Raw genomic sequence first — 25618 nt, 5'->3', positions numbered from 1 at the left:
CATTTTGAATTTTATTACAAAGAGTGAAGGAATGTTATAAAAATTTTATGAATTTTTATAATGAAATACTATTTACTAATATTTTAATTAAATGTTACTATCTACTATGATTTTTTACTAAATACTAATACATTTTATTGGAAGTACTAATAGAAATAAAAGTTACAAGAGCAGGAAGTGCTTTTATCTTTTAGTTTATCTGAGATCATGCAGTGATTATTCATGGAACCCATGGATGAGAGTTTTTGTCAAGTATAATCTAAAGATGGCCTTAGGGACTTCCTTATTATATGTTTTCTCTCCCCTAAAGTGACCACCCATTTTCTAGAGAATGTACTTGCGTCACTAAATTAATGAAATTCTTAAACAGACATAAATCTTTCCTTTGGAGAAGAACACTAATCAGATTCAGCTAGTTTTTCATTCTTTATCCCAAACACTATGATTACAGGACAAAAAATTCCTGAAAATCACGGACATTCTAGAGTTAAATTTCTCTCCTTCCAGTCCATCAATTTTATTATTCTATATAAACAAAATCTTCCATTACATTCCTATAGCTATAACAACTTCTAGGGAACAACCCACAAATCAATTAAAGACAAGTTAATTGCCAAAAGGGATCAAGCAACAAGCATAATATTTACAGGCACCAAACTAAAAATTTATGTGTTAGAGAGAAAAGTTTGGTCTGGTTAGCTTTTCTCCTAATCCAATAGTTTAAATTGGCATAATTACTCTTAAAAATAAAAAATATTCATCACATAATTTCTCTTAGCTTATGACATAAAAGTTTTCAGAATAGAAATACACTAATACATCAAAGAATAGAGACTATTGTTACCATTTTTAACTTTCAACTTTTAAAAACTAACATTTTCTACATAGAAAACTTTAATATTTCATAGAATAATGTCACAAGAAAGAATATTGTAAACTACTCTTACATTTTCTTTTTTTCTCCTCCTAGATTTTGGCAATATAAATCCAAGGAAAGCTCATTTAAGAGATGAAGTCTGATCTGAACAAGAACATAGTATTCAAATAAACATCCAGAAATCAATATTACAATAATTCATTTGACTTGTTACAATTTTAGTTATGCTTTGCATGCCTAAAAAAGCAAACATATTCATGGGAATATAGAATGGGTATAATTGAACATAGATGAAAATAGTCATTTCCTTTTTTAAGGTGTTCTTGATTTCCCCAGGCAGAATCTTATATCTTATATTAAAATATAATTAAACTTATATCTTCTATTAATTTATTTGTTCATTCAATTATTTTAGTTTTGGGACCACATCCAACTGTGCTCAGGGAGTACTATGGGGGTGTTCAGGGGGCCATATGTAGTGCTGGGGGCTGAAGCATTAATTACTGAATCTGCCCGTCTTTATTTCCCATTTTATTTATTTAGTTGTTTAAGTTTTTTTTTCTATCTTCTCCCATTATGACATAAATTTTATCAAGGCAGACATGTCAACATTTCAGTCCTCTTTAGTCCTCAATAGAAGAGAAATAATTCAGGTGGCTAATAAAGCACTAGGTTCAGTGATATGATCGACCTCTCTGCAACACTTGTTAAAATTAAAATTTAATTCATTAAAATTTCAAGTGTACGAATTTGTTGTTATGCCTAGTGATGGGGCTGGAGCAATAGCATAGCAGGTAGGGCTTTTGTCTTGCAAGCAGACGACCCAGGTTTGATTCCTCTGCCCCTCTTGGAGAGTTCAGCAAGCTACTGAGAGTATCTCACCCGCACGGCAAAGCCTGGCAAACTACCTGTGATATATCCAGTATACCAAAAACAGTAACAACAAGTCTTGCAATTTGTTGTGAGACTTTACTGGTGCCTGCTCGAGCAAATCAATGAACAACGCGACTACAGTGCTAAAGTGCTACCTAGAGATTATTAAAATCAAATTATACAAATGTACCATAAAATATGTTAAGACATTGGTGATAATCACTGTATCACTGTATCACTGTCATTTACTCAAGTGGGCACCAGTAATGTCTCCATTCATTCCAGCCCTGAGATTTTATTTATTTATTTATTTTTAAAAAATTTTTATTAGTGAGACACCATGAGGTACAGTTGTAGACTTACAATTTTTTGTGCTTGGGTTTCAATTATACAATGATCAAATACCCATCCCTCCACCAGTGTCCATTTCCCACCACCACGGATCCCAGTATCCATCCCACCCCCCATCCCACCCATCCCACCCTGCCTCTGTGGCAGGGCATTCCCTTTTGTTCTCTCTCTCCTGTTGGGTATTGTGGTTTGCAAAAGAGGCAATGGGTGGCAATCATGTTTGGTCTATAGTCTACTTTCAGCATGCTTCTCCCATCCTGGGAGGATTCTCCCAACACCTTTATTTGGTGTTCCCTTCTCTATCTGAGCTTTTTCCCCTAGCATGTGTGGCTGGCCTCCAAGCCATGGAGTAAAATTCCTGGTACCAATCTCGACCATTCTTTAGCCCTGAGATTTTAGTAGTTTCTCCTTACTCATCTTTCCCAATGATTGGAGGCTGTTTCAGGGTCAGGGGAATGAGACCTGCTATCATTACTGTTTTTGGCATATCAAATATGCCACAGGAAGCTTTCCAGACTCTGCCCGTGTGGGCGGGATATTGTCCTTAGCTCACCAGGCTCTCTGAGAGGAAAATATATATATATATTTTTTTTTTCTCTATGATTTGTTGCCGACTGTCTGAACGGAATCAAATATGGTGTGGTAATTATGGAAAATGGTAGAAAGTGTCCAGAAAGTAGCCTAACAGGTGGATGTGGTTGGGCAGTGAAGGTCGGCTGCCAGAGCTGGGTCCCTTGGGGCGGGGAGGGTTCTCACCCGTCCCACTATGGGGTGCACCGAGTGAAAACAGCCCGGTGTGGAGTCTGGTGACACGGTTATGGAAGTCTCATTTTATGCTCCCTTCTGGGAGAAGCAGCCATGAGTTCTAGAGGGTGGCCCATGAGGAGATTATCTGGCGGCCGGCAGGGAGTGGCTTATTGCTGTGACCCCTGGGTTGCCGAGACTGGGGGAAGCAGGAGGAGGATTTCTGTTCCTGGTACCTATTGAGCCTAGAGTCTAAGGCGACAAAGTTCTGCATTACCTGGGTTCCATGGGGCTTCATTCATATGTGAGGCTCGGCCTGAGCATCCGGAAAGCAGCCTGCATTTTGGAGGTGGCTGGGTAGTGGAGGTCGGCTGCTTCTCCCGAAAGGGAGCATAAAATGAGGCTCCCATAACTATGCCACCCTACTCCACACCAGGCTATTTTCACTCGGGGTGCCCTAGAGTGGGGCGGGTGAGAGCCCTCCCTGCCCCAAGGGACTCAGCCCCTGCCTTGGTGATAATACATATTAAAATCCTCACAATAATTATATTACTTTGGTTTATTTTTAAGCTGGACAAACTTGCAGGCTATCGCATATAGCCTGCCCACAGGGCAGAGTCTGGCAAACTCCCCGTGGCGTACCAAATATGCCAAATACCAGTAACAATGATGGGTCTCATTCTCCTAAAGAGCCTTGAATATAATCTCAGGGCTAGGATGAAAGAGACGTTACTGGGGCCTGCTCGAGGCAATCGACGAATAACAGGATGATGAATGATGAATGAATGAATGAATTTTTAAGCTAAGGGCCACACCCAGTGATACTAAGGGACTGTTCCTGACTCTGTGATAAGTGTCACTTCAGAGGGGGCTCAAGGATCATATGGGATACTGGGGATGGAACTGACCTGTCCACATGCAAGGTAAGTGCTTAAACCCTGTACTATCTCTTCATTTTACTATTTTTTAACTTTTTTTGCTATTGTCTGTGTTCTTGATATCAATTACATCTATGAGGTGTAAATACTCCACTCAGTCCCCTTCACTAAATCGGCATTTAGTGACTTTTGGGTTGGTATGAGGAATTTTGTTGGAGAGAACAGCAGATATGACAAATTGTCTTTTCCCATAGTTTTACAGCCAGTTGACTGTAGAAATAGATGAGCATACCACTGAGCGTGCTAATTTTGGGCGTTCAGCAGATAATCTTTGACACATTTACTTTTAAACATGGATTCTGATTGAACTGACTGATATATATAAAGGTAAAGGTAAAGGTAAAGGCCCTCCTGTTGATCGTCAATTTGCTCGAGCGGGCCCAGTAACGTCTCCATTGGAGACTTTGTTGTTACTGTGTCTGACATATCGAATACTCTCGGTAGCTTGCCGGGCTCTCCGAGAGGGGCGGAGGAATCGAACTCGGGAGCGATAGCACGACTGATATATATATATATATATATATATATATATATATATATATATAGTTTGTTTGCTCTTTGGGTCAGACCCAGCAATACTTAGGGGTTTCTCCTGGCTCTGGACTGAGGAATCACTCCTGACAGTGTTCAAGGGACTGAATGATACCCTGGGGATCAAATCTGGTTTGGCTATGTTCAAGGCAAGTGCGCTATCCTCTGTACTATCTCTTTGGCCCCTGAGTGTTTATTTTAACGCTAACACTTGTTCTAGCTTTTACAAAATTTATTCCTTTTCGGCGAATGCAAGATTTTTTTCCAAGTTCATTCTCAAGTTTTCTTTTTGAAATGTGGCTTACATACTTGTTGCTCTTATTGTATTTGTTTTATGTATTGGGTTAGTATCACATAATTAAAGTTATATGCATTTAATCTGTTCACGTATACAACTTTTCTCTTTAAAATTTTAATCATTTCTTTACAAATTTACGCCAGGGTTTGGTATTAAAGTATAGTAACAAGCTCAGAACTGCCAGACTGTCTTCTATTTTGTCAATGGAATTTTATTTTGCTTTGATTCCAAATAGTACAGGGTATTTATCAATGCAGCATTACACAAATTAAAGATCTCTCTTGAGCCCTGTTAATGGACACTTTAAAAATATAATTTTGATTATGTTTCAGAAATAGGAAAAAAAAACAGTGTAGGTTAGGAGAAGAATAACCACAGGAAGAGGTAGGGATTTGTCTGCACAAAGAACATGATAAGGAATAGCAAAGGAAGGTGTATAGAGTGAATATCATCTTTCTTGTCAGTGTTTGTTTCTCTGCTTAAACCAAACAAATTTCAATTGGATCGGGCAGTTAAAATACCATTCCTTAAACTCACTTGGTGAGCATTTGCAACATTCTGAGGAATGAAAAATGAAGATTTTACTATGATTAGCACCACAGCACTGTCCTCCCATTGTTCATTGATTATCTCGAGTGGGCACCAGTAACATCTCCATTGTGAGACTTGTTGTTACTGTTTTTGGCATATCGAATACGTCTTGGATGGCTTGCCAGGATCTCCGAAAAGGAAGGAGGGATCGAACCTGAGTTGGCCGCATGCAAGGCAAACGCCCTACCCGCTGTCCTATTGCTCCAGCCCACTATTAGATATAAATATATGCATCACATCTTTAAGAATACATTTACCAGTGTGAGTCTCATGTCAACCATCAGAAATATTCTCATGCATAATTATGCTTAGCAGAATGAGTGTCTTCTCTTAACTTGCCACTGTTATTTTGTATATCTCCTGCCAATACATATTTGAACATGCTCAGAGCTGGGCCCATAGCTCACAGGCAATATTGAAGCCTTAGTATTTTAGAAAAATCACACAGTTTCATATTTGTTCCATGTGCTATCCTGACCTTACAAAAACCTCACAAACTATATTTCTCCTTACAGAAATTACATTTTAAATTTTTCCTAACTGTAAATAATAATTAAAATGGTATGCCTAAATTTTGGCAGAAATTGCTAGTTGCACGGGTTTTTGAACATTGGGAAATGTGACCTTTGAAATGATCAACCACTGTTTTCTGTCAAAGACCTATTTACAAAATAGTCTCTAAAAAACCAGATTGTAGCTATTGTAGGAATGGATTTTTAGACTTGTAGTAAAAATGTTTGAGCAGTTGTTTTTGTTTTTTTACTAGAAATAAGGTTTTCCAGTATTTAAATGTCAACCCTTCCGTGGCTGCTGCCCAATTCTGACTCACCACATTCCTCAGTACAAGAAGTGAATCACTTTCTTTGAAACTTTGCTGAAGAATTATACTCTATGGATACTATATTGTAAGGAATATATATTTGGGACTGGATTGATAATGCAGCAGGAAGGGTGCTTGTCTTGTACACAGCTGATCAGTGGTACACCCTATGGTCCCTCCACCTGGAGTGATTAGAGTGATTCCTGAGGGCAGAGCAAGGAGTAAGCCCTGAGCAACCACTGGGTGTGACCAAAACAAACAAGCAAACAAACAAAGATTGGAGGAAAAAAATTACAAGAACAGACAGCCATGGTTTATAGCACTGTTGACAAATCTTATTATCCCATCTGGTTATGTTTTCTAATACTAGTTGATAGTTTGAGGAGATAAAGTCTCCTGAATCTTTAGTTTTAAATCTCTGTTTGATGAAAATAGAAAAGTATCTAGACTATTGTTGGGGGTGGGGGGTGGGGGTAAACTATGTTTGCTGATAGGTACGTTTATTTGACACATGTGCATGGAGTACCTGCTACATGTCACACAACCTTAATGGTACTGGCAATACTGAAGAGGGAGAAAAAAAGACAAAAGTGTCTGCCACAAAGACCTCAGATTCTAATTTAGAGTTTTTTTTTTTTTAATAAATTGCATTTTATTTATCATTAGTTTAAATTTCAGATTTTCAAGTGGAGGAGTATTACGATTTTATATATTCTTTATGTTAATGTAACCAAAAATTAAATTGAAGGACTCCTACTAAATGAGGACCATTAAATTTAAGGTGTGATTTATCTTATACACATTTATAAAGTGAAGTTTGGACCAAATTTAATTTCAGAGAAACCAGATAATTTATATTTCAATATACTTAAACCCTGTGGAAAGTAATGTGTATGTGTGTTTTTTTTTAAATTTTTTTTATTAGTGAAACACCATGAGGTACAGTTGTAGATTTACAATTTTTTGTGCTTGGATTTCGATTATACAATGATCAGATACCCATCCCTCCACCAGTGCCCATTTTCCACCACCATGGATAATATCCCCCCCACCCCATCCCCCCATCTTCCCCTGCCTCTGTGGCAGGGCAATCCCCTGTGTTCTCTCTCGTTTTGGGTGTTGTGGTCTGCAAAAGAGGCATTGAGTGGCAAAAATGTTCAGTCCATAGTCTACTTTCGACATGCATCTCCCCTCCTGGGTGGATCCTCCTAACACCCTTTATTTGGTGCTCCCTTCTCTATCTGAGCTGCCCTTTCCCCTAGAATGCCCGGCTGGCCTCTAAGCTATGGAGTAATCCTCCTGGTGCTGATCTCAGCTATTCTTGGGTATTGATCTCATATTTTGTTACTTTATATCCCCCAGATGTATGCAATCTTTCTATGTCTATCCTTCTCTTTCTGACTCATTTCGCAGAGCTGTTTATTTGCAGGCACTATGCATGGCTTATGCACTTAATCTTTACATCTCCTCATTTTATCGATGAAGAAATCAAAATACATAAAGTTAAGTAATGAACAAGGTTTTATGATTCAGAGTGATATTGGTGAATTTGAGTGTTAGCAGTGAGGTTCTGGAGTCAACTCACTCTGAGACATTACTCCGCACTGTCTAGTAAAGGGGAGATTGCATGAGCACAGCTGCTCATAGAGTAACCATGAGTCATTTGCATTATACTATTTTCGAGGAGTTATCTCAGTGACCATGGTAAAGCCAAAAGCATATGACAAAAACTAACATAAGACAGGTGAAATGATAAAAGAAATCTAGAAGAGGCTATAATGGAGGGGTAGGCACTTTTACCCACGTATTTTCATGTAAGGGCATGATAGCCCTTTGAAGTAGGCATTTTTTACTTGACATTTGAAGGCAGGGAATCTGCCAATGGAGGCTAGAAAATCTCTCCAGCCAAGAAAACAGAAGAATTGATGTTCAAGTTGTTTAGTTCTAAAGCAGCTTGCTCTCTCTTCCCACAGGTGTTCTCAGCTTAACACTACTATTGCTCGAGCGGGCCCAGTAACGTCTCCATTGGAGACTTTGTTGTTACTGTGTCTGGCATATCGAATACTCTCGGTAGCTTGCCGGGCTCTCCGAGAGGGGCGGAGGAATCGAACTCGGGTCGGCCATGTTGGCTGCGTGCAAGGCAAACGCCCTACCCGCTGTGCTATCGCTCCAGCCCAACACTACTATAATGCTCTTATAATGATTGTTATGCTGTTTTTCAAGTAAAATCCCCATTCCCATTTTCCATAACCTATGTTACCACAATTTAGAATATAACTAAGAATTATTCAATACAACGGTAGTAGAATAAATAGGCACAGTACATGATGGAGTTAATGTCTTTAGTTTAGAGAATCAACTGGCTCCTCTGAACATCTGGCTGTAGAGCAACAGATTAGCAGTAAAATGTAACCACGTGACCACTGTTTTTTGTCAGTTGAAATGAGCCAGATGGAAGCCCCAAAGCCCAATGAGACACCAGAAGCCAGCCACATAAATTCCCTCAAAGTCTGTAAGAAGAATAACATTCCCTAAGTTAAACCAATATTGATGTTAGACGATACCTTAGGTTTTATTGAATAAATTTATATATTTAATTGCTCACCAAATGCTGTTTTACATCAAATTTAAAAGGTGCTCTCTTCTCAGAGAAAGGAAAACATGAGGATACTTAAGTCTACCAGAATTGTACCTCCTAAAATAAAATTCCTCCTTGGGAATTGTTTAGGAAACTCAAGATAGTACAGTGTCTGTAAGGAGACCAGGGACTCCAGAACAGTGGAGCTAGTTTAAGCAAATTTAAGCAAGTTTCCTAAACTATCTTTGCCTGATTTACTCATCTACTACATGAAGGCAACGGGCAATGTTTGATTCCAACTAAGGGATGAGGTGAGACATGCCTGCAGCCCTGGGAACACTGCCTGAAATATTTTAAGTTAAAACAGAAACTTCTTATTCTTACTGTGGACATTTCTGATCTTGAAACTTTCCACTGTTCTCTCATTTGATGTCAGTTATACTTACTAGTATCACTTACCATAGGAATTTAAAAAAAATGTATCATGGATACCTAAAAAACAACAGTTCTTACTGCTTTTCATCTGATGAGAATTTTTACCCTCTTACATATGTATTTTTAATCTTCCCCTTTCTGGACTCTTCTGTGATAATAGGGGCAAAGGTGGTGAAATCAGACACTTGACCACACTTGGTGGGGAAGTTATGTGCAGAGCCCTGGAATCACTTGCGAATCACCCTTTGGCATGTAGAGTGGTGTTAGGGACCAAACTAATGGCCTCATTGGCCCCATGCTTGAATGGCAGGTGTTCCAATGCTGAATCATCCCTGGGACTCCTGAAAAGCTTTTAAAAAATACTCTGAAGGGGCTTGAGCATAGCGGGTAGAGCATTTTACTGGCATGTGGCAGACCTCTGTACCCGATATGCTCACCTGCAACTCCACGAAGTATCATCAGAGGTGATCCCGAAGCGCAGAGCCAGACTAAGAAAACTGAGAATGGTACCCGAACAAACTTAAAGTACTTCCGCATATTTTAAGGTTCTCTTGTATCATAAAAAGAATGAGGGGTAGAGAGATAAAGCAGCAGGTTAGGTGCTTGTTTTGGATACAGCTAGACCAAACTCAATACCTGGCAATGCACAGGACCACTAGGAGTTACCCCTGAGAGCAGAGCCAAGAGTATGGCCTGAGCACTGCTAGGAGTGACCCAGCCCTACCTGTCCCACCCCACTCCTGCAAAAGAAAAAAAAAAAAGGAAAAATGAAGCAAAAACAATGCTTATTCTAAATGTTTGCATTTAACTGTAGGAAATCTATACAGAGTTGTCATTTAGAAAGCAAACACAGAAGTTAAGTCTGTGGGCATTGGGATGTGTATAGGAACTTGCAAGCCAATTTCACAAGCATGCAGAAGCCTCCATCCCTTGAAAATATGCACAGTACTGTCTATAAGTCTTTGATGAAGATATAACTTCACATATAATAAGAAAAGATGCAAGCAATAATTGAAATGAAAATTCAGGAAATTGCCAATTATGTTGTAGCCATAAGTTGTTTATTGTAAAGACATATTTGTATATTCATAATGAATTAATATGACAAAAATTAATGGCTTTGCTTTGAAACAAAAGTAAATGGAAAAAATAGAAATAATATACTTTTGGCTGCCTAATTTTATTTAGCCCTTGTCAAAATTTGCCTACTCATTTTGATAATGAAGTTTATAATTTGATTTTTGTGATTTTATATATCCCTAAAATTTTAAGGGTACTTTATCCTTTATAATTTAAAGGAAACAAATATTTTATTGTGAATTATTGTAATTAAAGTACTGAATATTTTCTATTCAGACAAGTTTAAGACACTATAATACAAATTCAAAGTATACTTCCATGCAAGTAGGGTAGTTTACAGATATGGCACAGTTGGTTTAAAGAAGACCTTATCCTTAAGATTATTAAAAAGAAAGTTACTAGCATTTACTATTGTAGAAACATCTTTCAGTTTATGGACTAATCTATCAGAAACAAAATGATCTCCAAGGAATCAGTATTTTCACTGTAAGTATCTAGAACACAAGAAAAGAAGAAAATCAAAGATTTTCCTGTCTTAATTTTTTAAAAGTTATTTAGTTAAAATAAGCTAACTTTGTTACAAAATCAAGGTGTTTTTGGCCATAGAGGTCATAAGGTCAATATTTTTCAGGTGAGTTTATAGAAATCTTTTAAAATCAAAGATTAAAAAAAGTATTTCTTTGATTTCAAGGTATTTATTCTCTTGAGCATAGTAAAATTTTGTATTACTACTTACCAATATTTTCCCACTGTTTTATTGTGAGTGTACCATAAAATCCTTACCAAAAAAAAAGGTGGGAGGTTGTACTTTTATTTCTGTGTTTATTTAATAAAATAAGAATCTTTTCCTGACATCGAAAGGGTAAACTCAGTATGACCAGTTTTGGCCAGATTAAGTCCACTAACTCATGCCAATACACTTGTTTCGTAGACCACACTTAAGTTTACCATTTAATTCTCAAAACCATCCCTTAAAAATCGGCCAACTTCCTTCTACTTCTGTAGGTTTCCACCTACCCCTAACTATTTTAAGGTTCATATCTTGGTCTTAGCTCATATTTCACATACTGTCAATTTAACTCACATGACGCGTTAAACAGATCAGCAGACAGCAAAGGCTTATTTGCAGGAACTTAAAGCTACAGAGGATGATTTCTTTTAAAAATATGCCAGCGACAAAATAAAGAGCAGTACCTGTAAGACTTTGAGAAACGCAATCTTGACTTGGCTCTTGGAGATGGTCCTGGAACTGTTGCTCCCAGGGGATCCCCAACAAAAGCCATTTGTGAAGAAGGTGCCAAGATCACTGGAAACAGCTGGAAGTCAGTGTTGGTGCAGGGCCCGGGGGCCAGAGGGCCCCACACCACGCAGGAGGTACTTGTGGCTGACTGAGGGCATTTCCTCTGTGGGGAGGAATGCGCTGACAGGAGGTGGCGGGCTGACTGAGGCAGGGCTGGAGGGATGGCCGGCACTTCCTGCTGCATGACACTTGCCCTTTGCGACAGTGCTTGCTTCACTCGGACTTTATCTCATTAAGAACGTGAGATAGTGTCTTGCAAATTTGTTTTTAAATGTAGTTCTGATTAAACAAACAAGTCAGGCCACTCATGAAAAACACAGTGCACACAGAATGAAAGTCTTGTTGGAAGGGGTCACCCATTCAGTTGAGTGTGAAGTTAAAAAAAATAAATAAAAATAGAGGTCTTTTTGTTGTTGTTGTTGTTCGAAAATACTTACAAATTTGACAAAGATGAACTTCACACAAAGAACTGCCAACTATTTTGTCATTTTGATTTCTCTTAGAAATAGGAACGAACACAACTATTAGCCACCCTTCCACAAGGATTTAACCTTCTCCAAATCCCAACTCCTCCCTACATGTCAGAGGGAGAAGAAAACAGACAGATCACTTTCAAAGCCCTTGGCAGCTTTTCCCAGAAGGAGATACTTGTCACCTTGACAGTGAATTATAATGAAAGACTTTGGCAATGGAGAATAATTTTCTTGACCCCTTTTCATTGCTTAGAAACATTTCGTAAGCTGATAAGTCTCTCCAACAATGTTCTTTCAAATTAGACAAACAAGGAAAGTCAAATAGAGCCTTTCCCACATTTTCTGAGCCCAGCACATTTCGGAGAGGCAGGCATTGCAAGATACAGTACTCCAGGACTCAAAGAACTCCACTGCCGTCATTGAACTGCACCACCCAGTGGTATTTAATGTTAACAAATCAGCATAATTCCATCAGCCCCTGTGGAAACTCTGCCCCGTGGGTGACCTCAACTGTAAACCAAGGCAGAACTCCACTTCTCCAGGATAAGATTAGAAAGGCTTGGAGTGCCTAAGAGTGAATTTAACCCACTCTGAACAGGACAAAACTGATCAACAATGAGACTAAGGGATTGTACATTTATGCCACACTTTGAGACCCTTAGAGCCCAACCTGTCATTCACTTGATATCCAAAGGGGTTCCAGATATTTATGTAGTTTTCACAGAGGCTCAAGTCAATAAGAAGACATTCATTTTCATGACTGTATCCAGCACACCAATAGTTGTTGAGAACACACACTTCAGGTTCCATATCAGCTTTGGAAGTGAGTAACAGAAAACATTTTTATGGTTTCACCTCTTTGTTATCAGGAAGATGGGCTAAAAGTGTGGGTGAGTGATAACTGAGGAAACAGCAGCAACCTTGGAAGAGTGAAGCATTCAAAACGAAACACGTTTTCTCTGAATCAACTGGCAATATGTTAATGTGTCACAAACTGCAGTTCTCAGCTTTTACACATGAATCTTAATTTCACAAGAGCAACACTGGTGAGCCCCTCCTTGGTAATCTTTGAGAAGGCAACTGTTCTTACAGGAGCCCACCTTTTAAAAGAATGGAATTCCCAGAGTATCACTTCATTCCTTTAGAATATTTATTTTCCATTTTAGTACGACCGCTCTTAGGAAATGCAAACATTCTTAGCAGAGTTGACACACAACTGAACAACTTGGTGCTTAGTGGAATGACTTTACTTGAGACTGAAGGCAGACAGTGTTCAAGAACTGGGAGTCTGGCAGAGGAGGAAGATCTGTCAAAAATCTGGTCGGGTAGTCTGGGGTGAAAAAGGGAGTGGAGCTGGTAGAGATGTACAAGAAAAAAAATCCAATCCCATCCAAAATGGAGAAAAGATTTGAATAGAAACTTCCTTAAGGAAGAAACACAAAAGGTCAAAAAGCATATAAAAATGCTCTGCATCACTAATCATCAGGAAAATGCAAATCAAAATAACAATATTACCTCACACCAGAGTGAATGCCAAACATCACAAAGAACAACTAGCGTTGACGTGGATGTGGGGGGAAAGGGTACCCTCCAATGCTGGTGGGAATGTTGACAAACCCAGCCTCTTTTTTGAACACTATATTCCTCAAAAAAACCAGGAATTGAGCTTCCATGTCACCCAGCAATTTCACTCCTTGTAAAAACACAACATACAAAAGACATTTATATTGTGTTGCTCATTGCAGCACTATTCATAATATTCATTATTGCCAAAATCTGGAAATAACTTAACTGCACAAGAATAGATGACTGGATAAAGAAGATATAGCACACAATGAAACACTACTCGACTGTAACATGAAGTCATGCAATTTACTGGTACATGGATGGATCTGGAGAGTATCATGCTGAGTGAAGTCAGTCAGAGGGAGAGGGACAGACACAGAGGAATCACACTCATATGTACGATATGAACAAACATCGTAGGAGGTTGATTAATAACCAAAGGCAATAGGAACAAAGAACATGAGAAATAGTCCTCAGTAGGAAATTTGACACTGGTGGGTGGAAGGTGAATAGGTCAGGGAAGGAACCATAAGACAATGCTAAAGGGTCACCCGGTCACCCGGAATCAAGACTAGGTGCTGAAAGGAGGCAGAGTGACATGCATGAAACCCTATTACTAGCAATCCTGTAAAACACAGTGCCTTAAAAGGAAAAAGGAAAACAAACTGCCATAAAGTCAGACAAGGCTGAGAGGGGAAATGGGGACATTGGAGGAGAGATATAGACATGGATGAAGGGATTGCTGTTGGAATATTGTTTGCCTAAAACTCAAGCATAAATAAATTTGTAATTCGTATTGATTCAATAAAGAATTAAGAAAGGAAAAGAGTGTGGAATATACAAAAGAGAAAGTGAAGAGAAGGATGGATGGTATAGACTAGCACCTCTTTCTTTTCATTTCCAGGCAATACAAAGTTCTTAGTCCATCTGGAGGTCCTTTTAAAATTTGTAGGTAAAATGACTCTTAGGTTCTCAAAATAAAAGCTGCATCAATACAAAGACAACTAGATTTGGAAACATAAAATTTTTACCTGCATTGTTATCCCAGTTTCATTTGTTACAAGAGTATTCTCTCTTCCTACCCAGCCACAGCCATTTCACTTATACTTCTCCTTATCTCTATACCAATTTTCATTTTAAACAGGGAACTTTACTATTGGTAAATAATTGATTATATGTAGGACATTGTATAATGCAGGATGAACATACTGTAAAACACCCAACTTTTTCTAAAGAACATGTACAATGGAGATGTAAAGTTATCTTTTTCATTATTGCCAAAGCTTATCTTTCATTCATTTTCCATACATATTAAGCAGACATCTAAAATAGTAAAAGACCATAAAACAGTGGAATTATAAATATGAATTTCTGAAAATTGAAACTTTGGTCTTCTTTTCCTGTGAAATTACATAAAGAAACATCCACTGAGCTGGAGTGACAGTACAGGACTTAAAGCACCTGCCTTCGCATGTGGCTGACCCTGATTTTATTCTTGACCTTCCGTTATCCCGAGTAAGACCAGGAGTGACTCATAATCAAACTGATGCTTAGTTAGGAGTAGCGATTAAGTATCACCAGGTGTGACACTTTCCTCCAGTGAAGGGGGAGAAGGAAAAAAAAAAAGAAATATCTGCCAAAGTTAATACCAGTTTCCCCAAATATTAATTTACTGCTACGAATCTTCTTGACCCTTTCCTTTTCAACAGTTTTGCATAATCCCCATACTTACCTACCTAACCTCAGAAAAGTAATAGGAATAACTTATTTCTGAAATTATGATCCAAGTTCAGTCTTGATTTTAAGGACAATTATCAATATTGTTTTAGTATATAACAGAAGTAGGAATTTAGATAACTGCAAAAATGAAAATTAAGTGAAGCTGTTTGCCTGACAAAACTTTTCTGTCACTTACGTTTCCAACAACTGTTTTAAACTTTCAGTTTATGAGTTCTAAAGGAAATGAAATAGAAATTCTTTCAATATTTCTATTTATGTCACTATGAAGCACTTCTTTTTCCCTGGAAGAATTTTAGCAAAAACAAGATAGATTGTCAAAGAGAGATGCTCCATCCCTGAGACAAACTGTTCTCTTACAAGTTGAAAGCTAAACTTCTAGTGAAAACCACATATAAGATAGAATCTTTGTCCAGTCCTCCCATTCAGTTGTTGTCCACATAATTCCTAAGCTCTAAAATCTCAAAAAAAAATGCCCACTTCCCGTCAATAACTTAGAATTCTTATTCTGCAGAGCTGTAAAACCCATCATTTTAGTCTCGAATATTTCTCGGCCTTTAGTTCAAAGATTCTAGATATCACAGTAAAATTCTGGTTTTTTTCTGTTCAATACAGAAGCTCAGGTTAGATAGCTACTGAAATCAAATAAAACCTCCTCAATGTACAAGCGGTAACACTGATTAGGATGAATAGATTTGAAGAGGGTTGTGTGAAGTGAAACAAATCAGAAGGAAAAAGACAAATACTAGATTATCTCACTCATATGTGGCAACTAAAGAAAAATATCAAAGGAAAAGACATTTTCTTACAAAGTGTATAGATTCTAACCACAGAGGTGAGATTATCAAGAGGAGGTGGGAGGCAAAACTGGTCCAGTGGACTGTGGCAGGAGAATAGAGGCACTATGATAGTGGAAAGGTTATAGTAACATTGTGCTCTAAACCTGGAATTATTACTCTTTTTTGGAAGGGGTTGGGTTTTGGTGAAACGTGCAAAAAGTGAGGGCATACTTCTGAGCCTGCGCTTAGCAGTGACCACTGGTGATGTTCAGGGGACCAAAGGTGGTACCAGAATCAAACTGGGGTAGACCACAAACAAGGCAATGCCTTACCTGCTATATCATTTTTGGGGGCAGAAATATTTACACCCGTGGTTCATATTGAGTGAAATGAGTCAAAAGGAGAGGGACAGACATAGAATGACTGGACTCATTTGTGCTATATCTATATATATATATGTATATACACATATATATATATATATACAGAGAGAGAGCGAGAGAGAGAGAGAGAGAGAGAGAGAGAGAGAGAGAGAGAGAGAGAAAGACTAACGTCGAAGGACAGTAGGAAACAAGGGTCAGGAGAATTGGGCCATGGTTAGAAGCCTGCCTCAAAATGCTATGAGAGAAGGCAGTTGAGATAGAGAAGGGACCACTACGATAATGATGGTTGGAAAGGATCTCTCTGAATGGGAGATGTGTGCTGAAAGTGGCTGAAAGAGGCCAAACATGATGAGTGTCGGCATTGCAAACCATAAGGACCAAAATTGAAAAACAACAAAAAACAAAGTTATATGTATATATGTGTGTGTGCGTGTGTGTGAGAGAGAGAGAGAAAGAGAGAGAGAGACAGAGAGAGAGAGACAGAGAGAATGAAAGAGAGACAGAGAGAGAGAGAAAATTTACACATAATCCATGTGGATGTGTACTAAAACTACAAGTCACTATTTGACAATTTGGGGTGGGAGTTTAAATTAAACTTTAGAGACAGTTATATTAGTGGGGTTTCTTTATGTTGAAATAGATTGCCTCAGGAAACTAGAGTAGGCAGATGGCTTCAGGATAATGTTGTATTTTGAAATAGTTACCGGTCACAAACTCAAAGGCAGAAGTTAAGGTGGAAGCACAAAACTATTTTATTTGTCACTTTATTTTCACATATCAGCTACCTCTCATGCTTTTGTGTAATACTTCTATAGTCAAGGTAATTTTATGCAAAAGAGCACGTTAAAAGGAAATTTAGTAATGCATTTTGTATGTCTAAAAACTAGCACTTGTTCAGGACTAGTAATTATAATTTTATTTTTATTTTATTTTTATTTTTTTGCAGGGGTGAGCCACACCTGGTTGTGCTTGGGGATAATTTCTGATTCTCTGCTCAGAGATTACTCCTGGCAGGCTTAGGGTACCATTTGGGGTGCATGAGATTGAACCTGGTTTGACCACATGCAAGGCAAGCACCCTGCCTGCTGTGCTATCTCTCTGGCCCCCAGTAATTGCTATTTTTATAAGGATTTGTATTATATTAGTTTTATGATAATTAAATGTAAGTTTTATAGCAAATAATTCTAGCATTAAAAAACTGCCTTCATGCTCTCTTCCTAAAGCTCATATGTGTCTGCATGGTTTAGAGGTTATTTTTTCATGTCCTGAAATAGAGGACTATTCTCAGTGCTACAAAAAGGCAATTCTAACAGAAATAATCGTAAGATTTTTAAGAACATTAGAAAAGCATGTTCTGTATTTTAAACTTCTACAAATGCATATTTTATTAACATATATGCACGTATCCTAAGATGTAAATAGAAATAAAATGTCATTAAATATCTAATACTATTAAAATAATAAAACAACTGACAAAGGCATAATTACATTTAATAATTAAAGATTAAAGTTGTGAATGTGAGTGAAAATACAAAATACTCAAGGTTTCCATCCACGTTAAAGTATTTCTAAGAATGCTTTAGTGGTTTTGAAGATGATTAAATCAAGTACTTTTCTATCCAATAAAGCACTGAGATCTTTTAAAATATTTGGATAAATATGTAAAATTTTTAAGAAAGAAATAATACACAAGAATGAAGTTGGAGGGAAGTGAAATATATGTTTAAGTTTGTACTAAGTGTTTGACAATGTCCTATGAATTTTTTTTATGACACCAACAAAAATATTTCAAGACTTAAATTCTTATGAAAATTTTGGATTAATGTAGACTCATAATGACATAAAGAACAAAACATGATAAATTTTAAAGTTTTTCTGTTTTTTGAGTCAGTAATCACCTTAATAGTCCATGCTTTTGAAGATCTTAAAAGTAAAAATGGTGTTTTTAAATACTGTACTCTGGGGCAGGAGCGATAGCACAGCAGGTAGGGCGTTTGCCTTGCACGCAGCCAACATGGCCGACACAGGTTCGATTCCCAGCATCCCATATGGTCCCCTGAGCACCGCCAGGAGCAATTCCTGAGTGCATGAGCTAGGAGTAACCCCTGAGCATCGCCGGGTGTGACCCAAAAAGAAAAAAAATACTGTACTCATGAACCAGATGGAAAAATTACTCCTTACCTATAGACTAGTGAGCAAAGGGACAAATATATAACTTTGTTTTGAAAGTTACTTCTGCTTCTCCAGGCCAAAGGTGACTTCATTTTGCCCTCCAACATTTCCTCTGATCACTATCAGTCGCTTTGTAATTACTGCACAATTTCAATGTCTGGCTTCTTTGATAGACCTAAGCATCATCAGAACACAGACCACACTCACTTTCCCACTGGATTCTCAGTGCAAAGCAAGTAACCAAAGGAAAATCAGGCACAATGGAATTTTTTTTAATGAATGAACAAATCAATAGTCTCAGAACTTCTTGAAAATCAATTATAGCATTATATTCTCTATGTTCCAAAACTGGTGTAAATATTTCCATGTAGATAACTTTGGACTAATACATCTTCTCTTTTCTCAGATCTCCCTGTGACAAAGCCATTGTAGCACTGTAGCACTGTCCTCCGGTTGTTCATCGATATTCTTGAGCGGGCCTAGTAACGTCTCCGTTGTGAGACTTGTTACTGTGTTTGGCATATTGAGTACCTCATTGGGTACTTCATGCCAGGCTTTTCCCTGCGGACAAGATACTCTCAGTAGCTTGCCGGGCTTGCTGAGAGGGCCGGAGGAATCAAACCCAGCTAGGGTGGGCCGGCTGCGTGCAAGGCAAACGCCCTACCGCTGTGCTATGGCTCTAGCCCTTTATGAAAAACATATATAAACAAAATAACAAAACCAGAAACGCCATTGTCACTTTTATGACCAAATGAATCACAGACTGTCTTGAACCACCACTGGGAAACTATATAAGCAGCCATGTTAAAGGGTATTAGAGTCATCATTATACCTCTGAACTTGACATATGATCTTGAGCTTTGTTGCCTGGCATTAATGTTTCAGTGTCGTATTTAAATGAGACAATAATCAAAATATTAAATCGGTCACTGTCCTCCCATTGTTTATTGATTTGCTCGAGTGGGCCCAGTAACATTGTGAGACTTGTTACTGCATTTGGCATATCGAATACATCACGGGTAGCTTGCCAGGCTTTACTGTGCGAGCAAGATATTCTCAGTAGCTTGCCGGGCTCTTCGAGAGGGGTGGGGGATCGAACTCGGGTTGGCCAGGCCGGCCGCTTGCAAGGCAAATGCCTACTCGATTTGCTATTAAAACAATGATATATACATATGCTATTTTTGTGTGAAGGAGCAGGTTGGGTCACACTCAGCTGTGTTCAGGGGCTATTCCTGCTTTTGTGCTCAGGAGTGATCCCTAGCAATCCTCAGGGACCATATGTAGTATTGGGGATTTAAAATGGGGTTGTCTATATAGAAAGCAAATGTCTAAACCCCTGTACTACTCTCTGGACCAAGAAACTAAAACTATTATTATTAGAAAGGTAGGAAAAATGCTTTTATGTGGCTAGAAACATTTCCAGCTAAAAAATTGTCATAAAAAATGGGCTCCCACACATGAACATAGAAAGTGTACTCTTTCATCAGTTTCAAAAAGAATAGAAGTTGATAGCTTTCATGTGTAACGTTTTTTCCTACATTTGAAATATTTAGATAGTGATAACTGTAAAAGATAGAACAAAATATTGAGTATCTTAAAGGTTAATCCTGCAGCAAAACTTTTATTTATTTATTGCAACAAAAAATTTTTCTAAAGGTTCTGTTTATTAGAACTAAACAAATTAAGTGGTAAAACTTCAACTAAAATTAGCTAACATAATTTTTCTCCATTGCAAAATTCTAGATTCTTCTTAAATATTAAAATGCTATTTATTTTTTTTAAACTTATGAATTCCTGAAGTTTGTCTAAATGGAAAAACATTTGTAGCACAAAGCTGCTCTCAGTGGTGACCATGTACCAAATGAGGGCAAAAAGGGCACTATTTTGAACTATGCTAATAAATGAGCAAAAGCAGTGATGACATGGTACCTCTGTGAAACAGGAAACAAATTTCTCCCCCAGGACCAAATGAAAAAGACCCCAAATATAAAGCTCATTTGTTTCACTCTGGCACTGTGATTTTCTTTCTAAGACAGTGTTTAATAGCTCCCTAAACCTGGATATTTATTTATTGAATTCAACTCTCATAAATTTTTCCCTTCTCGGGCACTTAGTACTTGCCCGATACCTCCAAATCCCCTTCCTCATTCTGACTCTATTCATTGACTAAGCCTATAGCACAGCGGGTAGGGCGTTCGCCTTACAAGCGGCCAACATGGCCGACCCGAGTTCGATTCCTCCACCCCTCTCGGAGAGCCCGGCAAGCTACCGAGAGTATTCATATGCCAGACACAGTAACAACAAAAGTCTCCAATGGAGACGTTACTGGGCCTGCTCGAGCAAATCGACGATCAACGGGAGGGCCTTTTATAAATAAAACATCTTATAGCGAGGGTACAGTTTTTCAACCATTATTTTAATATGCTGGTATCAACTATGTATTTGGTGTTTATTCTATGATAAGGGTATAATATTGATTATAAAATTATCATAATATATATAACTTTAGTCTTATTTTTTTAATTTTGTCTACAGCTGATAAATAAAGGTTTTGAAAGTTCACTTGCCCCTGTAATCATACAGTCAACAAGTTGTCACTTGATCTGATATTAAAATTGAGGTGTCTCTATATAAAGAAAGATAATGGTAGAACAACAAATACACAAAGACAATGGAAACATGCAAACTGGTATTTAGTAGTAAACATGCCACTCAAGAGGGATGGGGACACCACTGAGATGCAAATCAAAACAACAATGAGATAGATATCATCTCACCTCACAGAGACTGGCACACGTCAAAAAGAACAAGAACAACCAGTGCTGGAGCAGATATGAGGAGAAAGGGACTCTTATTCTTTGTTGGTAGGAATACTGACTGGCCCAGCCTTTTGGGAAAACAACATGAGCATTCCTCAAAAAACAAGAAATTGAGCTTCCATATGACCCAGGAATAATACACTTTGTGGGAATATACCCCGGGGGACCAAAAACACACAGCAGAAATGCCATCTGCACATCTATGTTCATTGCAGCACTATTCACAACAGCCAGAATCTGGAAACAACCTGAGTGCCTGAGAACAGACAACTGGATAAAGAAATTGTGGGACATCTACACAGTGGAATGCTATGCAGTCACCAGGAAATATGAAGTTATGAAATTTGCTTATAAATGGATGGACCTGGAGAGTATCATGCCGAGTCAAAAAGAGAGACAGACATAGAATGACTGCACTCATCTGTGGTATGAGACTAATACCCAAGGACAGTTGAAGCAAGGGCCAAGATGACTGGCCCATTGTTGGAAGCTTGCCACAAGTAGGTGTGAGGATAGTAGTGATGGTGAGGGCAGTTAGGATAGAGAAGGGACCCATAAGACAATGATAACTGGAAATGATCACTCTGGACAAGAACTGAGTGCTGAAAGTAGATAAAAATGATATACATGATAACCTCTTAGTACCTGTATTGCAAACTATAAAAGCAAGTGAGGGAGGCAGAAAGAGAGAGAGAAAGAGAGGGAGAGAGACAGAGACAGAGAGACAGAGAGAGAGACAGAGGGAGAAAGACAGACAGACAGAGACAGAGGGGCAGAGAGACAGAGATGGAAACACACACACACACAGAGAAGAAAATTAATATATTTAGAACAACTTGTAATTTAAGTTGGACCTATTTAACTTTTATATATAAATTATAGATGACTATTAAGAGGTTGAATTTATATGTGAAATAAACTGCAAAGAGGAAAAAACATAGCTGTGGAATTTTAAGTTCTACTGTACATGGGTAATAAAATATTTGGGAGCAGAATACAGTTTGTTTGATATTCCGAGAGTGACCAAAGCGGGATAGACATTTGCCTTGCACGTGGCCGATTCCTGGGTTTGATTCTTCCTCCCCTCTTGGAGAGCCCAGCAAGCTACCGAGAGTATTCTGCCTGCATGGCAGAGCCTGGCAAGCTCCTCGTGGTGTATTCGGTATTCCAAGAATAGTAACAAGTATCACAATGAAGATGTTACTGGTGCCCGCTCAAGCAAATCGATGAACAATGGGAGAACAGTGCTACAGTGCTACTAAAAGATGAGACCCTTAAAGCTAGTTTTTGGGGATGGAGCAATGGCACAGTGGGTAGGGCGTTTGCCTTGCATGCGGCCAACCGGAGTTCGATTCTCAGCATCCTGTATGGTCCTCTAAGCACCGCCAGGAAATAATTTTTGACCCAAAAAGCAAAAAAAAAAAAAAAAAAAAAAAAGCTAGTCTCCATGTGAAATTTATTCAAGAACTAATGTGTTAGTATCTACTGTGTGACATGCTAAACGCACGCTGACAACCAGCAGTGAATCCAACAAAGCTCAGAGTTTAAGGCAAACGGTCTGAAGAATAAGGCTAAAGACAGAAGGAACTGAATTGGGCTTAGATTTTAGAAAAAGTTCAGGGTAGTTGGGAGAGCACAAATAAAAGATATTAGAGAAAAGTTCACTGACTTGAGGTCTTGTTTAGAACATAAGGAGGAGGTGATTTTTCAGAGGCTCAGCCGTAAAACAAATTAAATGAGATATTTTAAACCAAACGCTTTTCACAGTACCTGATCCAGTGCAAACACCTCTCTCCTGACAGTCAATTCTTAATATTAAGATAAAGTAAGAAGACCTTGGGAGAGAAACACTTATAAGATTTTGATCTTTTATGCCTAATGCCAACTGTGAGTTCAAATCAATTTTAGGTGTCTGGAAATACACAAGAAAAATAAAGTCAGGCCCTCCTTACTGAGCTTTGCAAATAGGGAAATAAAACCTTGATCTCATAGAAAGGTCTCAACAATGATGGTACATCTTTTCTCAGTAAAATATATCAACAATGCTTAAACTATTAAAGCTGCCCCCGCGCCTGGGTGTTCCTTCCCGGAGCCCCTTGGAGGGGAGCGGGTTGAGCTTTCCTCCCCGCCCCGACCAGGGCTACGGCAGCCGAAGACCTCCAGGACCAGCCACCACCATGCTGAGACCACTCTCCGCACACATGAAGGTACTGGCAGAGGGACAAAGCCACGCGGGTTCCGGGGCTGAGACCTCCAAGCCTACTCGGATTGGAGTCGAGCATCTTCCACCCAGATCCTCCAAATTCCAGTAGGCGGGGGTCACACCCACCACCTGGCCCCCTGGCGCCGTGTAATCCCATCAGCGGCCAAGACTCAGAGACTATAAAATTCAGATCCCGGAACCGCGCGGCCGCAAATGCGGCCGCGCGACATCTTATCAGAACTTTTTTTTTTATGACATCTTATTGTCTCATTCCTACTTTGGACAAACTTGCAGGCTATCGAATGTAGCCTGCCCACAGGGCTGAGTCTGGCAAACTCCCCGTGGTGTACCAAATATGCCAAATACCAGTAACAATGATGGGTCTCATTCTCCTAAAGAGCCTTGAATATAATCTCAGGGCTAGGATGAAACAGACGTTACTGGGGCCTGCTCGAGGCAATCGACGAATAACAGGATGATGAAATGAAAAAATGATGAAAAAGGAATGAGATAACAAGATGTCAGAAAAAGATGTCCTGATAAGATGATAAGATAGTAACAACTGCATATTTTGATCATACTAAATAGTTTAAAAAATCTAACAATAAGAAGCTGCTTTGATAAATGGAGACTTTTGTTTTATTTGTGGGTTTTTTAATTTTTTGTTTCTTTTGTTACATTGAAAAAAGATTTAAACATTAATCTGACATTTTCAAGGAGAGATTCTACTTTCCTAATATACTAGAAAAAAATATCACTGAGTTCATTTTCACCCATTACTTCTGATATGCCAAGGATATGTCAGCTTGCTACTTTCTTCACAATTTGAGATTCAGGTCAAGGTCAAATGACATCATAAGAGTGTCAGCAGACACCTAGTTTTAGTTAACATGAAACCAAAGACCTCATACAAATGATTACTGAGCACTCTCAGGGCGGGATGCTTGAAATGGTATGCTGGCGGGAAGGAGCAGGTACTGCTGTGTCAGCCCAGCCTCCCATGTACATATTCATCACATCAGGTACATTTAAGAACATGCATATGCAATTCCAGCATAGTCTCATTACAGCAACTCCATGAAAAAGCAAATAAACAGAAATTCTTGTTAAGAAGTTGTTAGAATCAATAGTTATATGCTTTACAAAGTGTTACAGACACACAAATGTGGACTACTGTTCACCCATTAAAAAGGAAAGATTGACATTTTTATATGAATAGTCCTTGAGAGTATCATGCTAGATTAGGTAAATCAGAACCAAGAAAGACAAATACTGTATTATATCACCTATACATAGAAAATTTGAACACATAAAGTCAGAAAGTAAAGTAAGAGTTCCCAAGGGTGAGCAAATAGGAATCAAGACGTTGAGTAGCATACATTTGCAACTAATAGATAATAAATAGATTAAAATGACAGTAGAGTGGTGATAGATAATACTGTATGATGAGTTTTAGGCTAGTTGAGAGTCTATGGTGTTTAAATTATCAATCAGATAAAATTGAGAAATGAGAGCATTCAAGTTTCTTTCTTCCCACCAGCATTAGGTGTTTTGGTTGAATTAAATTTCAATGAAAGGTCATGAATACATCTTTAGAATTCATATAAAGTTAAACATATCTCATAGATAGTTTACATACTACTGAGATGTTTAAAGGGTTCAAGGGAGACATGATCAGAAGCCAAATAAGCAAATACATAATTTAACACCTTTGATGATGTCATTTAAAAATCAAATGAAAAGCCACATGATGTGGTTTGCAGATGTTAAACAGAAAGATCAGAGTAGTCTGCCACCCAGAAGGTAGAAAAGTCATGAGCAGACAGGGCAAACAGAAAAAGAAGCTGATTCTTAATATATGCAGAGAGGACTGGAAATTCTCTGCTGTGAAGAGCCCTAGGTTTGGATGGCACTCCCTTGTGAAGAGAGATTTTTCAGGACTGTAAATATCCTTCACCTAAAGTAGAGGCAAGAATTTCAATGCCTTGTAGCAAATTCAAGGCATTTGCTTAGCAGATGGCCTACTTCTAAACCTATAAAGGATGTATACTTTAGCACGGAGACAGACAA

The 25618-nt window shown here is 38.4% G+C and overlaps 1 protein-coding gene across 3 annotated transcripts in view; it reads right to left on the bottom strand.

Annotated features, from left to right (window-relative positions):
- PDE4D (phosphodiesterase 4D) overlaps positions 1–25618 on the bottom strand; it is a 775698-nt gene that overhangs the window by 344067 nt on the left and 406013 nt on the right. Inside the window, exon 1 of one of the 3 annotated variants that reach the window (XM_056112219.1) lies at positions 11311–11555. The exons of the other annotated variants lie outside the window; for them this stretch is intronic. Within the exon in view, the coding sequence (XP_055968194.1) occupies positions 11311–11399 (89 nt within the window). The 5' untranslated portion in view covers positions 11400–11555. Of the gene's footprint in view, positions 1–11310; positions 11556–25618 lie in introns of those variants that run through there. 3 annotated transcript variants of the gene reach the window in all.

Source organism: Sorex fumeus, unplaced genomic scaffold (assembly GCF_029834395.1).
Source record: "Sorex fumeus unplaced genomic scaffold, SorFum_2.1 ptg000015l, whole genome shotgun sequence".
Taxonomy (NCBI): Eukaryota; Metazoa; Chordata; class Mammalia; order Eulipotyphla; family Soricidae; genus Sorex; species Sorex fumeus.
Note: the sequence above shows the minus strand (reverse complement) of the source record. Positions and strands in the feature narration are given on the sequence as shown.